Source organism: Panicum virgatum, chromosome 1N (genome assembly GCF_016808335.1).
Source record: "Panicum virgatum strain AP13 chromosome 1N, P.virgatum_v5, whole genome shotgun sequence".
Lineage (NCBI taxonomy): Eukaryota > Viridiplantae > Streptophyta > Magnoliopsida > Poales > Poaceae > Panicum > Panicum virgatum.
In genome coordinates this window covers 65,124,039-65,142,205 of record NC_053145.1, presented here as the reverse complement: position 1 = coordinate 65,142,205, position 18,167 = coordinate 65,124,039, and the positions used below count along the sequence as shown (strand labels likewise).

The 18,167-nt window shown below is 49.9% G+C and overlaps 2 protein-coding genes and 1 pseudogene across 2 annotated transcripts; 2 read left to right on the top strand and 1 right to left on the bottom strand.

Annotated features, from left to right (window-relative positions):
- The first annotated feature begins 952 nt into the window (after window positions 1-952).
- Window positions 953-4,937, top strand: LOC120657540 (annotated as a pseudogene).
- A 163-nt stretch (window positions 4,938-5,100) lies between these two features.
- On the bottom strand, window positions 5,101-6,493 carry LOC120657538 (F-box/kelch-repeat protein At1g16250-like). The gene has a single exon (XM_039935872.1). The coding sequence runs from the start codon at window positions 6,389-6,391 to the stop codon at window positions 5,213-5,215; it is 1,179 nt and encodes a 392-aa protein (XP_039791806.1). The 5' UTR covers window positions 6,392-6,493; the 3' UTR covers window positions 5,101-5,212.
- Window positions 6,422-10,669, top strand: LOC120657539. Its single transcript, XM_039935873.1, has 9 exons — window positions 6,422-7,680; window positions 7,792-7,986; window positions 8,067-8,156; window positions 8,300-8,423; window positions 8,549-9,590; window positions 9,688-9,853; window positions 9,948-10,112; window positions 10,198-10,350; window positions 10,452-10,669. The coding sequence occupies exons 1-9, from the start codon at window positions 7,603-7,605 to the stop codon at window positions 10,650-10,652; spliced, it is 2,214 nt and encodes a 737-aa protein (XP_039791807.1). The 5' UTR covers window positions 6,422-7,602; the 3' UTR covers window positions 10,653-10,669.
- Window positions 10,670-18,167: the final 7,498 nt, after the last annotated feature.

Here is an 18,167-nt window from a genome sequence, read left to right as displayed (position 1 = left end):
GATAGTTTTTAGGTTTTTTTTTACGAACTGTCTCCTCATCTAATTGCATTGGCTCTGAAGCGTTCATGCCCCTATATACGAGACAACTGATTTATTTTTTAGCTTCAGCATGGCGTTCAAAAGTCGCTCGGCAAAATTGGTACTGCAAGCGGAGCATAGACAAATTAGCCAATTTCTTTAACATGAGTAAACGCCACAGCATCTAGTGGCGAACTTGATCATGATGAATTGGAAAATTTAGTGTCATGTATGCTGTGCTGTACTGCTCGCAAACATAAGCAGTATTCACAAACATAGCCCTCCATGAAGGCTATGATGACTTCCCCAAAAAAATAATGAAGGTTATGATGAGATTGAACTGGATTTACTGGAGGCCTTTTCCGTGATTGAATATCTTGGCTTCTTGGGTACTTGACGCTGCATCCAAATCAACTATATCTCCTATCATCAAATTGCGTGGGCTCTGATCACATTTAAAGCCGGCAATTTGCTGTTGTTCAAAACTCGGTCAGGAAATTGTATTGCAAACTGAGCATAGATGGTGAAGAACGCTGGAAACAAATATTAGCCAATTTATTTGACACACGAGTGAACAACTTGACCATGAATTTGGAACTGCCATGTACACTTTCACCCTGTTTGCTTGGCTGGTGCTGGAGGCTGCTGCTGGAGTGGTGTGAGAGGAAAATACTGCTGACTGGCTACTGCTGGAGTGGTGTGAGGAAAACACTGTTGGCTGGCTGGAGGCCGTTGGAGCAGAACAGGGTAATCATGGTCCAATTTCATGATCCTGAGTTGTTTAGTGGAAACGTTTTCCGCGATTGAATATCTCCGGATTCTTCTTTATGTATGCTGTATGTATGTATCGTGCGTATCGTCGTCCTCAGAAATATCGCAAGGGCCTACCTGTACCACTCCATTGGCGCTGGTGGGGGTGTGGGAACACGGCTGGCAAAGAGGATGGATGACACTACAGGGAGGGAGGGAGGAGTTCGTTACCACTCACGGGCCACGGCCGGGCCCTGCTGCTGCCAGTGCCTCGCAATCGTGGTCGTGCGCGCCGCCGGCGGCGGCGGCTAACAAAAGCAGTGCGAACCGAAGCATCTCGGAACGATCAGATTCCCGCTAGTATTTTAGATCGGCCCCATCCATCGAACGAGGGCGACGGGCGAGCGCTAATCCGGTCGGGTTCGCTCGGCCTTGGGATTCCGTCGCCATGGGCAGCCTCCGCCTCGCCGGCTGGGCGGCCGCGCCGGAGTGGGGCGTGCGCCGCCGCTGCCACGGGGTGCCGCTGCCGCGCCCCCGCTGCGCCCCGTCGCCGGCTCCGGCGGTGGCGTCCTCTCTCGGCGTCGGCTCCGCGGGCCACCTCCGGGCCGGGGCGGAGCGCGACTGGCTGTGGGACTGCCCCGGCGGCGCCGGGGGCGGGGCGAGGGACTACGCCAGGGAGATGGAGGTGGCGGTGCGGGTCGTGCAGGTGGCCTGCACCCTGTGCCAGCGCGTCCAGGACTCGCTCCTCCACCCCAGCGCCGACGCCGGCGGCCGCGTCCACTCCAAACTCGACCGCTCCCCCGTCACAGTCGCTGGTTCGTACTCGCTGCTAATCCCCACTAGTTTCCCTACCCTTCGCGGCTTCCAAGTACTCACTCCATTCTCGTGCGATTTGCAATGGGGATTAGGCAAACTAACACTGCGCTGCAATAGAAAATTGGAAAATACATTGCGCTGGTGATGGATAGACGATGATTACCTGGGTCACAACTCCCAGTAATAAAATACTTAGTTATCAATTGTCATTGACCTTTGTTGGGTTGCAGCATTATTTGCAGTGAAACATAATTTCCCACACTTGACGACGACGGTTAGATAATAGTACTTGGACTGGCTGACTAGTTACAACACTACCCCATGGACTGCTTGGTTCAACCAATAGAATAAAGTAGAATTCATTGCTCCAGGATACTAGATTATACATGTCGGGTGGTAAACCCAGCCGGGTGCCAGAATGCACCCGCCTAAGCCCTGAGGGAGAATGAACTCGGGGGTAGCTAGGATTAGTCCGATCTAGATACAAGAACACGATGAACACAGAAGGATTTGAGTGGTTCGGGCCGCCGGAGCGTAATACCCTACATCCACTGTGTGTTGTATTGCCTGTGCTCACAAGAGATTGCTCGAGAGTGGTTCTAGCTGGTGAGCTGAGAGTGTGAGGGAGAGAGTCTTAGTCCATCTCCTGAGACTAGCGTGTGCTCTCCTTTCATAGTCAAAGGGAGGCACGTACATAGCCGTTGGGACCCCGACAGATGGGCCCAACGTGGATGTATTTAAATAACATTACACCTAGCGCTATTATGGTGCTACGCCTGGGGAAGATCTTATTCCGGGATTTCGCTGCCTCGTCCGCATGGATGTACTGACCGGCGCAGACCCTTCGACCGGCGTGGTCTTGCCCTGTCATGTTGGTGCGGCGCTTGCAGCTAGCCGGGTAGGCTGTGCCACACATGCTGTTCATGCCGCGTAGCTTGCGGCTTAGGCGGCATGATGAAAAGGGCTGTGTCGTCGCATCCATTTAATGCGGCAGACTAACGTGCACCGTGCGCGCGGCGCCTGCGGCTGCACTGTGCACCTTGGTAATACGCGACCAATAGTGGAGTGGCAAAGGTTGCCCCGTGCTCTACGGTGACAGAGCACGCCTCAGCCTCCCGCATTAAATGCGGTGGGTGGGCGAGTCTTCCGGCGGAAGACTCGTGCCCGCGCCCACGGACACGTGGCGGCTCCGGACCCCTCTTGGGTGAAATGCTGGTTCCCCGCGCGCCGGGGGGTCCGGGGACCCCCGGCTATCTGCGCCGAGCGCTGCCTTCTCTGGGACACGTGGCGTCACCGGACCCTCCCCCGAGCAGAGAGCAGGTCCGGGGCCGCTGGCCCGGCGAGGTGGACTCCGGACCCGGGTCCGGCTGCTCTGCTCTTCAGCGTGTAGTTTAGGATAACTACGCGAGTCCTTGCCCAGACATGGTAGGAGGGGTACCCGGTCCCGGGGTACCGACAATACAAAAAACTGATACAACACAACTCTTGGTCTAATGATTGCTCCATGTGTTAGGGAGATACTTTGCCTATATGTGGTTGCAGCAGTTCGTGCCTCTGTAATTTGCATATGGTGACATTTTGCTGTGCTTCTTCATGCCAGATTGGGGTGTTCAAGCGACAGTAAGCTGGTTGCTTTCCAATTCCTTTCATGATGACAACATATCGATTGTCGCTGAAGAAGATGATGAGACATTATCTAGTAGCAACGGTGCGGCTTTGCTTGAATCCGTTGTTGTGGCTGTCAATGGTTGCCTGGTTGAAGCTCCAAAGTATGGGCTGAGATCCCCGGAGAAAGAGCTCGGCGCTCATGATGTTATTCAAGCCATACGGAAATGCAGCTCTGCCGGAGGTCCGAAAGGAAGATTTTGGGTGCTTGATCCTGTCGATGGCACCCTTGGTTTTGTTCGAGGGGATCAATATGCTATCGCTCTAGCCTTGATTGAAGATGGAGAAGTTATACTTGGTGTTCTCGGGTGCCCAAATTATCCAATGAAAAAGGAGTGGCTCAATTATTACCAAAAGTACTACAGATTGATGTCTAAGGTTGCTCCTCCACCATTGGGGTCCTGGCATAAGGGTTGTGTAATGTATGCTCAGAAAGGATGTGGCCAAGCTTGGATGCAGCCACTGGTTCATGACTTTGGTAAGCTTGATTGGCGTCACCTGAGGGAGATTCAAGTATCGTCCATCAGTGATCCAATGTCAGCAACATTTTGTGAACCTGTTGAGAAAGCCAACTCAAGCCATTCCTTTACAGCAGGACTTGCTCATAGCGTAGGATTAAGGTCAGTTCTTACTTTTATTTTTCAGTGCAACAATGCTGATATCATTTTACCGGATTGAAAATTTATTCATACATTTGTGAGTGGCATGCACTAGTTGGCACAAGGTTTTTATTAAATAGGATACTGGTTTTACATTTCAAAGTTCAAACAGAGTGAAATGTTGTCCATAATGTGACTCTTGTAGCTGGCCATGCTTATCTTTAGTACTCAGTAGTATGTAAATTGCAACTTTTGTTTTTGAATATGCTGTGTATTCATATCTTTTTGGTTTGTTTCCAGGACTCAACCTCTGCGTGTGTACAGCATGGTGAAGTATGCTGCAATAGCACGAGGTGATGCAGAGATATTTATGAAATTTGCAAGAACTGGATATAAGGAGAAGATATGGGATCATGCTGCAGGGGTGGTTATCATTCAAGAGGCTGGTGGAGTGGTCACAGATGCTGGAGGCCGCCAGTTGGACTTCTCAAGGGGTATTTACTTGGAAGGTTTGGATAGAGGCATAATAGCATGTTCCGGAGCATTGCTTCATCAGAGAATTTTAGATGCTGTGGAACTCATCAACACTATGATCCAAAAAAAAAAATCTTTGCTGCAAATAACCTCATGTTGATCATAGCCTGCAAAGGTGAATTTTACAAATAATTGTTGTTAACCCTCTCTGATAAAATTTTCCTTTTTTTGTCTTACATTCTGATATCTCGTACAGGTAGCTCGGAGAATCGGTTAAGTATTCATATCTGTATTTTATAACAATGAGGGGGTAAAAGTGCCAGCATGTAGGTTAGTATTAGCTTGTCTGCTCATAAACAAGCCGTCACTCGAGACCTGACAAATTGCTGGCTTTGGTCATCCATGGCATATGTAATTTTGTATAGGCTTTTTTTTCGATAAAAAGCATCTGCGCATGCTTTTACTAATGATGTGTTTCTTTCAAACTTCTGCCTGTCAAGTGGCAAGCGTATTGGCTAAGACAGTTATCTATGCCTGCTCAGCACCGTCTGCTGACTATTCAAATGTCTAAACCTTTGATTAATTCATCAGCTGATGTTGTTGCCTGTCAGTTTTCATCCTCTGCTATGCTTTTAGTTCTCGTTTTGCTACATGCTTTCCCTACATGTGAATTACTGCTCCATATAGTCATGTCAGAAAGTACTAAAGAAGACAGATCATTTTTTTTTCATGCAGATTCTTGTTATACATATGGATCGAACATATTCACCACATGAGCACGAGCACAAGTACCAGATTAATAGCAGGTCTATATAGATGAGACACAATGCATGATGCTACGATGAAAACCATGACGCACATGCGGCGGAGTGGTGACTAGATCTGTGTGATTAGCTGGAGAGCTGCACCGAGCAGCACTGGCTGAACAGCTCCTTGCTCTCGTCCTCGATGTCGTCCGGTTCCATTTTGGGCTGGAAGCTGCTCCATGCTGGCTCCAACCCTGGCGGAGCGTTGGTGTCGAAGCTGTGCACTAGCGAGACTGTTCTGAAGCTGTCGTTGCTGGACGGCACCTGGTACCCGGCGAGGAAATAGAGCTGCGTGCCGACGTCGGCCATGGTGAGGTAGAGCCGCTGAGCCGACGACGGGAGGTTGGCCAGCAGCGACAGGTCTGGCAGTGCGGAGTGGTCCCAGATGCTCCAGATGTTGAGCTCGCCGTCGTAGACCTCGACGTGGCCCTTCCAGCAGTTGAGGCAGTCGCCGGAGCTGAACAGCCGGTTCGCCACCGCCACGATCTGGTTCGGGGGCACGTCGAGCTGCCACATCCCTGGAAGGATCTCCCATGTGCCCCTCGAGCAGTGGAACACCTCCGCCGAGCTCCGCTCCAGCGCCGACGACTGCAGCACGGTGGTCCCCGGCGTCAGATGGGCGTCGCCGGCCGTCAACGTGCTCTCTGCGAACCCCCCGACGACGTGGAAGCTGCCTTGCCATATCACGCCGACGCACTTGTAGCGCAGCGTGCTCATGTCGGGGAGAGCCGACCACTGGCCCTTCTCCTCGTCGTACACCTCCGCCGCCGCCGTGCCCCGGGCGCCGGACAGCGAGCACTGCCCGCCGGCCACGCAGATCCTGCCCCGGCACGGCGCGCACGCGAAGTCGAAGCGCGGGAGCAGGAGCGGCGCGCAGTGCTGCCACTCCCCTCGGCGCACGTCGTACCGGAGCACGTCTGCCCTCACGCTGACGTCGGTGTCCTGGTACACGCCGGCGGCGGCGCCACGCTCCCTCCTGCACAGCCGGCCGCCGATCACATACACGGATTCGCCCAGCGCGGCGACAGCGAATCCCTTCAGTATGTGGCCGTCAGGGACTCCCGGGAGCGCGCCAACGCGGCGCCATGTGTTGGCGCCAGGCTCGTAACACTCCAGGCTGTTGTTGCTGCCATGCGCAAAGCACGCGTATATCCTGACGCTGCCATCTCTGCTGACGACGTTGTCGCCGCCGCTGCTACCGCTGCTGCTCCCGGTGCTAGAGAAGGACGGGGAGGCGGCGACGTTGCAATGCAAGGAGCCCATGGTTCTTCTGGACCAGTCCAGACCAGGTACCTACAACTAGCCTCTGCCCTTTCTCGTGCTATTCATCAAGTAATTACCATTGCGATTAGTGTGGCTGGGATTGGCCGGGGGAGTTTGCAAAGCACGACGCGAGTGCCTATTTATAGAGATTTGCATTGGGCATCGCCATTGTGCGATTTGCCATGTGGCTGTTGGCGGGCGGAGCAATCGATGTGAAGCGTAGGAAGGTGCTTATCGGTAACTCCGGCCGTGCCCTGGAATCTATCGAGCTTCTAGAGCTTGTCTTCTTCCTCGCATCAACGACGCTGCTGTAAAAATATAGTGGCGGCATCGTGCAAGCAGACAGCGAACAGGGCAAGTGCTCGGCTTATCTGTTTGCACTCATGCATGGACATTGCCAATGTTGGGACAGATTTCAATGTTCCATACTGAAATCTGTCCAACTCCCATCCAATTAAAGAAGGTTTTTTCTTTAAAAAATTATCGAAGAGATATGGAATTTAGAAGAAGTTTGTGAGCAGCTTCCTCTTAAAAAAAGAATTAAGCTTATGGCATTTGAAACCGGAAGGACTGAGAAGATGAAGAACTTTTCCAACACCATATATCACTGGCATGTCCTATGTAAACTTTTTCGGTTATTGATTTCAGCATTTCTAATCATTCCAGATCTCACAGACTCATGTACATTCACAGGTGCTGATCCATGGCACGATGTGCCAAGCAAGTTGATCGAAATGCTCAGTTCCGGAAAGCTCCAAGTCATTTCTTTCAGTTCTCGTCCAACCAACCTATACGCCTACCTTAAGCCGGATCCTTATTTTTAGCCAATCCCCTGCACTAATTATAAGCCTTGCTCCGTTGCCATGACTCTGTTGCTGTCTCAATAAGTCCCTGCCATTCTTCATCTGTTTCTTTGGTCCCTCCCTTCTCCTTCCTCTCTCTCCCTGCATATATCCATGCACATTGTCCTTGTTCCGATGGGGTCATCCATTCTCTCTGAGAGTCCTAATGTCCTGAAAGGGATTGCTGGATTCTCCTCGAGCCCCCAGTGCTTCTCATACACATCATTCGGCCACAATAGCATAATAATCGCACGACATGATCTGCTTCTCAGGATCAGTTAATTGTTCATGTTCGTATTTCTGATCTGTGGTGTAGGCTTCATTGATCCAATGAGAAGTAGTTGAGGGTGACACAAAGCACGGTCAAGGATGGCGCCTAGCATCCTTCACCGTGCATTGTCCTTCTCTAATGTGCCCGTTCATCGCCGTGATGTATCACCACTAAAGGTCTCAATTTGTTTGTCTTCTGCATCCGCTGCATCCATGAACATGGGCACTTGGATTCTACTGATGACGTATAGATGAATTGGCTAATTAATCTGAATAAAAAACTTGCAGGAGGCCTCCGCTGCGTCCAACAGACATGAGGGCCTGGCATTATTGACAACAATTGCTGAGGACACTGGCTCTTGCAATCCTAGTCCTTTATTGCCAACCCACTCGGCGTTGGAGAAAAGACTCATCAGCAAGATCATCCTTCTGAGAGAGGCTCTGGATCTGCCATGTCGAAGTTCATGCGATGCGTTGGATCAGGTTCATGCCAAAACTTTACATCTTTCTCGTTTGGAGACCATGAAGGGCTTATACAAATCTGTTCTTCCCACTTAATGCAGTTACTTCTGGATACCCTGGAGGCTCTGAAGATTACATATCCGAAATGTTTATCAGGCCTATCAGGAAACAATACATCTTCTGAACAGCAGGTCTGTCATCTGAATTGAACCCCTTTTATATGTACAATACTCTCAAAATCTCTCCTGGGAACCATCCATGATAAAGCATGTAGCCTGTCAAACAGGGTCTATCATAAGGAAGTCTGATTTCTATACTTCTGAAAAACAAACAGGGTCTGGTTCACCTTCGAAAGGTCCTCATGTCGGTACAAGATTGCCATGCAGAACGCAGCGAATTGAGTAACTTGGGCTTTGAGAAGCAAACAATCACAGAGAGCGAGGGCTTAGATCATATAGGTATGCAGGTTGCCTTGCCCAAGTCAACGTTTTGCTGTCAACATATGACCAGAAGTCTTGTAGTACTGATTTATGGTAATCAAGTTACATAACTTACATTACTCACTGTTGAAACTGGATTGTAGGTGAGCATGTCGCTATGCTTCTTGATCAGGTGATTCCGGCGGCGAAAGAAATCTTCAGTTTCATGGAAAGCTCCACGAGTGCAAAAGCAGCAGCAGCAGCTGCTGCAGTTCGTCCAGAAAAAAGAAGCCAACCTCCTGTTCTCTGTCGCACCAGATCTTTGATTCACCGCAGAAGTGCCGGCCATCATCCATCAGATAGTGCCGAGGTCGCAACACTTTGCCAAGACAGTGCAATGATGAGGCACACGAAACAACTGAAAATTCAGAAACCGGTGCCAAGGCAAGAGGCGGATGAAGGCAGTTGCGCCGGGGAGGGTGGCCAGACCAGCAGGCGCGATCCACCGTCAACTCCTACCGGTGACTCTGAACTGCTACAGTCGACGCCGTCGTCTATGTCCCCACCTCCACTGTCGGCACCGCCATCCTCCCCCATGCCCTTGCTGGGCATGCCCATGCTGCTGCAGTCGTGGGAGGAGGCAATGCAAGACGACAATGCCTCCCCGGCAGTGGCGTCACCCCCAGACGCGCAGCCTGCTAAGGTGGCCGCGCCGACGGCACAGCAAGACACGGTTGACGTCGACGGCTCTGCAATCTCCCCGTCAATGGAGGCAGGAGGTCAGCCTAGCTTACCGTCATCCATGGACGGCAATGCCGCCGCGCCAAGCGTACTGCCGACGCCGACGCCGCCACTTCCGGCGCACGGAGACAGAGTGCAAGGAGGACCATCAACGGACAAACCCGCTGAGGTAGTGGCAAGTGCATCGTCTCCACCGCAAGGAGCGCCGCCTGCCAATGTCTCACGAGCGCCGCCCCCTCCGCCTCCCGGAAGCATCTCGGCCGCGCTGCGCGCCAAGAAAACCGCCGGCAAGCTGAAACGGTTTGCACAGATGGGCACCCTGTACAGGCATCTGCGGGACAGAGTGGAAGGCCCTTGCACGCACGGCGGCAAGAGACAGACCGGGAAGAAGCCCCGGACGCCGGGCGGGTCCAAGAGCGAAGCCGGCCAGGGCATGGCCGATGCGTTGGCGGAGATGACCAAGAGGTAGTGAGTGGCACATGCTGCGCGCCGCCATTTTTTTTGTCGCCGAAATGAATTTCCAATTTTTTTTTTTTTGTTGTCGGAAACTTGGAACTGAAAGATCGGCCTACTTCCGGCAGATCGAGGAGGACGCGGAGAACCACGCCGCGGCAATCCTGGAGCTGAAGGACGCCATCAGCTCGTTCGAGTCCAGGGACATGGCCGAGCTGGTGAGGTTCCATCAACACGTCGAGCAGCAGCTGGTGTGCCTGACCGACGAGACACAGGCCTGTTCCCATCGTGCTCAGACTCGGTCAGAACTGTTTCCTCCTCGGCGAGCTCTTTTGACATGCTGGCGGCTGGCGAGCTGCGCTGCTGCAGGTGCTGGCGAGGTTCGAGGGCTTCCCGACCAAGAAGCTGGAATCGCTGAGGATGGCGTCCGCGCTCTACTCCAAGCTGGACGGCATCGTGTCGAAGCTCAAGGGCTGGAAGCTGGCTGCCCCCCTCTCGAACCAGCTTGACAGAGTCGAGGGCTACTTCAACAAGGTTCGACACACACGTTGGTCAGCATGCACAAGCCATGATGCTGTGCTGTGTTGGTGACACGGACTTGCATTGTGCGCGCGTGCAGATCAAAGACGACGTGGACATGATCGAGCGGAACAAAGACGAGGAGGCGAAGCGGTTCCTGTCTCATAACATCCACCTGGACTTCACCGTGCTGGTCCGGATCAAGGAGTGCATGGTGGACCTGTCGTCCACCTGCATGGAGCTAGCCTTGGAGGTACTAGTACTTGTACAGTTGTACTACGTGTCGCCCAACATCTAGTTAGCAGCAATGCATCTGCACACACAATTAATGATACAAATTCACTCTCGCTGCAGGAGAGCAAGCATGCCAGGGAGACGAAGACGAGCGCACAGTCGCCAGCAGGTGCTTCTCCGCCGGCCGCAGCGCCGTCGAGGATGCTATGGCGAGTCTTCCAGCTGGCCTTCCGGGTGTACAACTTCGCCGGCGGCCAGGACGAGCGGGCGGACAGGCTGACGGCCACCCTAGCGCACGAGATCGAGGCCCATCCCCTCTGAAAACGGCAGCTCGCTCGGAGCCCGTACATCTACGGAGGAGTACCCATCCATCACGTGTACAGTACGGCCGTATAAATACTACACGTGGAGGAGTTGGAGTTGGTCCTGCTTGCATTGCACTTCGTGCGTGTTGTACTACCTTGGCCTTGACTGTAGCCATGGCCCATGGCCGTGCGAGTCGCAGGCCGCCCGCTGTGTTCATGTTGGAGGCCGGGCTGGACAGCGTTTTTTTTCTTTTTTATATTTAAAAAAAAATCAAAAATACATGTCCATTTTGAAAAATTTCGAAAATGGCCCCTGGTCGCCCGCCTTGGAGCGACAGGGGTCCTTTCGCCCAAGCAAAGGGCGACATGATCTTAATGTATTTTTTTATTTTTGAATTTGCAAAGAGGTCCCTGGCTGGGGGTGTGTGGAGGGAGGGGGCCTGTCGCCCCCCCCACGGGCGACAGGCCCCCACCCCATGGGCGATAGGGTCTCCCACCCTATACAAGCTCTGGCCTCCATTCCCTTCTCATTGAGCTCAAAAATTGCACCAAAAATTCAGAAAAAAAGAGACGGGTGAGGAGAAGAAATACGGCAAAGCTCTGCCGAATTGCGCACTTGTGATCTACCGGTAACTTCCGTATGAATTCATTGATATTGTATAACAATTTAATTTAATTAGCGGATTAGCTGAATTAGATTTGGTGCTTTAGAACACTCGTTTAGTATTACAATTTCAGTACTATTACTGACTTGTTTTTAAATTAATTATGAATTAGAATAGAATTATGACAGTACCTTATTGATATTGCAGCATAAGGCAATGACTGCCTCCAATTGTGGAGGATTTTTCATGGACCGAAGAAAAATCTAGTATAATATTTGATATCATCACTCATCTTGTTATCAGTAAGAAGTTGGATCCATTAGCGGATGGCACAATAGAGATGGTGTTGTCCAAAGTAGTAGAGTTTAAAGATTTCACATTATTTCGAGGTATTACAACGCAAGATATAAAGGGACACCTGCTAGAACGTCGAAAGATATACATGAGAGTATGTGAACTAGCGAATCATCCTAATATCATTGGATTCTTAAAAGGTTCTTGTAAGATATGGATGCGGCCAGAGGTGTATGAGATGCACATTAAGGTAACTCTCATTCAGTTCTAATCCCGTCCGTCATTTGGAATCCATATTTATGAAACAGTAACATTGTTGTTTAATTATATGCTAGGATTATCCCGAGGACACGGAGTTGATTAACAAATCGATACCAAATTTCCGTAAATTGGTATGTATCTTCGGTGGACTTATGCCGCAAACTAGACGAATGAGGCAGATAAGATCTTCGGGCGATAGTACTTGGCCTGCGCAAAAACAGATGACCGGAGGTTCGTCGAGTCATGCTGCAGCACCTCAAGCACCAACTTGTGTTAACTGGGATGGCGACATGGATGACTTCATGCCCCCCAAACCATGGCCTCCAACACATGATGTTCCTCCTCTACATGAACCTAGAACCAGAAAAGAGACAAAGGGAAAGATAAGAGGTTCGTCAAGTCATGTTGCACCACCTGCAACACAAACTTGTGTTAACTGGGATCACGACATGGATGACTTCATGCCCCCAAACCCTGGCCTCCAACACATGATGTCCCTCCCCCTGTACATGAATGTAGATCCAGAAAAAAGAGAAAGGGAAAGGCAAGAGGTTCGTCGAGACATACTACACCACCTGCAGCACCATCATCTGTCAACTGGGATGACGACCTAGATGATTTCATGCCATGATCAATAACATATGATGTTCATCGGTTTAAGATGTATTCGCATTTAGTATTGTTAATGTTGTATTATGCTTGTATGTATGTCTCGTACCTAACTTGCATTCACTGACATGTACATAATGTCGAGTTTGAATCGTACTTAGTCGTAATGGAGCATCGAAGCATAAACATATCATCTATCGTATGTAATAGAAAATACGAGAGTGATCAGAGGCGAACGTTGAAGTGTACAAATAAGTGGTCCACAGTTATCTCATTACAAATAAACATCAGAGATACAAACATCGGATATATCTAACCACCCCTAGGGCGTCGGACCCTCTTAGCCTTCTGTTGGGCACGGACATGGCCCTCGGAGTAGGCGTGACGATCCGGAGACCTCACATGTCGCTCAGGACGCAAAGAGGGCTGTGGTGTCTGCTGCTGAGAGATCCCAAGTGGTGCTCCTCCTAACTGTGAATACCCCAAGACATCAGGGTCACCATGCGCGCCAGGTGAGTCTGGAGTCAAGCTGTCGAGTTCGTCTAAGGTGACGCCATCGTTATCTGAAACGAACGTACTCGAAACAAACCCTGCGTAATATATAAACGTAAACCAACATATGTTGCGTGGTAAATTAGTGAGTGTATTGAGAGAGTGTTTTGTACCAGGTCGAATGGAGGAAGAAGGTCCGGCGCCCGCATCGGGGTAGAATCCTACGCATAAAATGCGGATGTTAGCGTATGCTCGTGTCTTTCGTCATGACATGTAGAAACCGAAATACGAAACATAAACTAATCTGTGTAGGCCGGTATCTGTGGCCCCGGTACCATCCCTGGATACGGTCCGCCTACTGGTGGTGCCCCTCTAAACATTCCAGTATGGCCGAACGTAGTAGCTGGATCGTATCCTGTTTGTGATATTAGTAAATATGTAGCAACACTTGATCTAATTTTAAAGAGATATCTACGTTATCTGCAGTTGTGTAGTACTGAGACGTCGGCCGGTGCACGGTCGCCGGATACGGGAATGACGACGAGGCCTGGGACGACATGTAGCTGTCTTTATACTGCACACGGCTTCCCAAGTTGTGCAGTACTAAACGCAACTGGTCACGCTGCCTCGACCATGCCTCTGTCTGCTCAAACTGGGTCATTGGGGATCCGGCATGTACCCTCGTCAGGTAAGTCGAGCAGTCCGTCTCCATCATGTTGCAAAGGCGAAACTGCATTCATTGAGTAAAGGAACAGTTAGTAACACATGAATTATCTTATGAATATTTATATATATATATATATGATCAAGAGACTCACCGCGCCAGTTAGTGCTTCCACGTGGTGCCGGGCATAGCCATCCTGAGGCCTCGCCTGGTGTGGCTGCGGGTGAGTGTCGACATAAACCAGACGAGCCCGAGTCCGGGGTAAGTACCAGGTGAGGTAAGCCCTAAAGGAGCTGTCTGTGTGTGGTCCTGTTGGATGGACCAAATGCTTGTCTGCCTGTTCCCATTGGTCCACCCACGGCTGTATCTTGGCGAGCCAATCATTAGAGTACGGCAAGCCACTCCTTGACAACCTACAAAAGTGGACAACAAAGAATCGTTAGATCCGACACGAATGTATGAGCCAAGTTCATTCATAATTACCTGTGATCCTGGCGACTGACACGCTCCAACGCGGTGGGCACCGGAAACTCCTGGCGCTGTCCAAACTGTCTCCTGACTCTCCAGGGGCAATATGCCTCAACCGCGATGTCGTAAACCAGGACGGCTGTAGTAAGTCATAGGCTCGCATTCGCGGAGCAGTGCGAAGACAGGCCTGCTGGTGCACGGGTAGCCACAGCCTCTGGGCTGTAAGGCTCCAAGACAACGTCCTCGGGTGTCAGCATGTCGAGCTCCGAAACAAACTCAGGATATGCGCGTCTAACCTGCGCATGTGCCCAGGACCTCTGTAGTCCGAATAAGTAAAATTAAAAGTGCGCTAATGCATCGTGTAACAATGAATAACAAAATTAGATTTGTTGCGAACGTACCTGATGCCAGATCCAGAGAGTTCCCATAGTGGGCCTATCGTCCTCCTCGTTGCCGTACGTGGCCTCGTGGTAAGGCTCGCGGCTGACGATGGGCCGACCAACGGCTAGCCTCTCGTACAACGAAAGTTGCAGCAGTAGTGGGCACCCCACCAGGATAGCGTTCCCATGTGTCTTCCTGCAGCCGTCGCAGAGTCCACGGTAAGTGGCTGCAAGTACCGCCTCACCCCGGCTGTAAGGCGGTACGTCCTCGTCCCCATCCGCAATCTCCCGTGCATACGGAAGGAGAATCCTATCGACCGAGTTGCCATGAGTGTTGTTGAACATGATGTAACCAAACAACCAAAGTAAGTACGTCTCCAGCGATCTAGTCACACTGTACTCGTCGGCATCCGCAGCCAACAGGGTAGGCTGCATAAACAATTAAGATTAATGTTTCAACTGAAAATGCAACATGTGAATTGTAACAATTAAACTTAAATATGCAATGAATATGTACTGTAAACTGTAGGAACCAGGTCTTCGAAAGACCTGCTGCTCGCGGGTGCGGATTGATCGGACCTGCTTCTTCCACGCGGTCAACCAGGGCAAAACGGTCCTCCAGGTCATCCTTCCACGAGGCCGCCACCACACGCGGACCTACAGCCTCCCCGACGATAGGGAGGCCGAGGAGGTAGGCCACGTCCTGCAGCGTAGGAGTCATCTCCCCACACGGGAGGTGGAACGTGTGTGTCTCTGGCCTCCATCTGTCAACTAGCGCTGTCAAGAGGGATCGGTCGAGCTGAACAAGCCCACCCTCGACAAGACGGCCCAGAGTCAGTAGACCAGACTCACGTAACCTGCAATAAACAAAATTGTCGAAACAAAGGAATACCGACGAATACATAAGTGATGAACAATAATATATCATTACATACCTGTCAACCCAGTCGTGGTGTATAGAGATCGCCTCCCCAGGTGGACGAGGACGTAGCACCTCTAGGGCTCGGTGCTCAATTGCTGCAAAGAAAGACATGTGGCTCGAGTCGATAACTGGGTCTAGCAAGTTGTCCATCTCCATATCTACATTCAAAAATATATGAGAACACATAGGTACATATATGTTTCATACAAATTGGACGCACGATATTTATACATTACAGATAGGTTCGATACAAACTGGACGCACAATTACTACATATTACAGATATGTTCGATACAAACTGGATGCACGATATTTATACATTACAGATATGTTCCATACAAACTGGACGCACAATTACTACATATTACATATATGTTCGATACAAACTCCACGCACTATTAGGATATAGGTACAAACTGCACACTGGTGGATCATGACACCGAGTGCCTTCCACGAGCAATTCTCGCCGATGGTCGTCTGAAGGTAGGAGGTGCTCCATCTCTGGGATTTCCGGAAGGACCGACGTCAGCAGCATCGTGAAGTGCATTCTGAGGACACTTCTTGCAGTTGTGACCCAATGCTCCACATTGGCTGCAATGCTTTTGTGCCTTGTTTGCTTCGGACTCGTCCATACCATTCCGAATACGACGCGTCTGACGGCGGCATTTGCCTTTCTTAGTGGCTGGATCAGGAATAAACATCTTATCCTCATTATCCTGAATGAAAAGTCTCACTATTCCAATCACGTATACCTTATGTCCCCAGGTGGATACAGCTGCTTTCTTGCTGAAGTAAGGTGAAACAAATACTCCTGGCTGCAACCCAGACTCTGCACATGCCGCAATGAGATGCGAGCATGACAAATGCAATAACTTAGGCTTCATGCAGGAGCAGAAGGTTTTGCCATCTATTGTAATCAAACTCTCCTGTACCACCCTATCTCTACGGATACCACGACCAGTTCTATCCTTCCATAGAACCTCAAATCTATGCTCCATTGGCCTTTTCAATCTTCTGTTGCATATATTGTGTCCCTCTTGTGCAAACTGAATTTGTGGGTTGCTGATGTTTATGCTTGCAGTCATGTAACACTCTCTGAAATACTTAATGCACACATACATGATGAACTCAACAATTCTCACAAGAGGAAAGGCATGACAAGAACGCATAACCATATTGAAACACTCTGCATGGTTCGTTGTCTGAATACCATACCGTATTCCGTTGGTATCATAAAGGAATGACTATTTCTCCTTATGTGCACCTCGAATCCAGTGTGAAAATGGCTTCTCAATTGAATCCCTAGCCTCTGCAGCCTGACTCGTGCTTGTTCCTGATGCCCTTTCCTTCACTTGCTCTGCAGTCAACTGATCAAGTATCTGCCATAATGCATTGAATTTTCTCTGTTGATTTTGGGTGCACAACCTCTTAAACATGTTCTTAAGATCCTTGTTCTTGAAGTGGTCATAGAAGTTTGCACCCATATGCATAATGCACCACTTGTTTTGGACATCGGGCCACAATGGAGGCGTTGTCGCAGTTCCACGTTTCAATTTCAGTATTGATTGTAGCAGACCTGCATGCCTATCACTAATAAGGCACACATCTAGACGTGCAACAACAACATGAACCTTCACTCGTTCAAGGAACCAATACCAACTGTCTAAGTTCTCATTCTCAACAAATGCAAATGCGAGCGGAACTATTTGGTTGATGCAATCTACCCCGATTGCGGTGAGTATCTGACCTTTATACCTTCCAGTCAGAAATGTGCCATCAATGCAGATCACCGGAAGACAACACTGAAATGCCCTAACACAGGCACCTAGGCAAAAGAAGACTCGTTGCAGAATGCTTTGCCCCCTAGTCACGGCTGGTACGAGGTATGTGTCATAAAAGCTTCCAGGATTTCTAGCAGCAACCTGGGATAACATACGAGGTAGGTTATCATATGATGCTTTGTATGTGCCGAACTGCGTCTCGAACACCCTTTGTTTAGCCCGCCATGCCTTCAAATAACTAATGGTGTACTGGTAAGACAGCTCAATGTGTCGAACAATCATTTTTGGCTCATAATTTAGGTTGTCCATAATCAACTCATATATTTGCTTTGCAACAAAATCGCATGATATATTGCGATGCGAGGGAAGAACTTCTAACTGCAAACAAGTGTGCTCTGTCACAATGGAACATTTCCAGTTCGACTTCCATTTTCCCTTAAATGCATGTACTTGCCATGGACATCCATCATTCACACACTTCACCTCATATTCTTTACTGCCAGACTTTACAACTCTAAATTCTCGTTTCAATGATATTGCCCATAGTCTCACAGCATCTTTTACAACTTCAATGTTTGGATATGTTGCACCTTGCACTACCTCATTCCCTTTGTACTCTCACTCTTGATTTCGTACGTTTTCTACGACATGATTGCCAAAACCATGCTCCTCCCACTCTTTTGGCAATGAGTACTGCTCGTCATCAGATGAGCCCTCATATTCTTCCATCTCCATTGCGGTTTGGTCTTCTGCCTCCATCTCATCCACAATGCTATGTATCCTCTCTCCCTCATCAGCAAGGCCATGTGGTTCGATGTTTTGGTTCTCTATCTCTTCTGACTCATCTTGCTCAACATAGTTGGTCTCTCTTTGAATACTCGGAGTTGCTTGATCTGCACCATGTTTGTAACACCCCTGTGTTAATCGCGCTCGCTAATCATGAGTTAACTCGCTAATCGTGGATTCAATTCGTCGTTAGCACTAATCGCGTTCGCATCGTAAACATCTGCTTAGCCGTTTTCGATCGCGTTTTTCTCTCCAATCCGAGCTCCAAA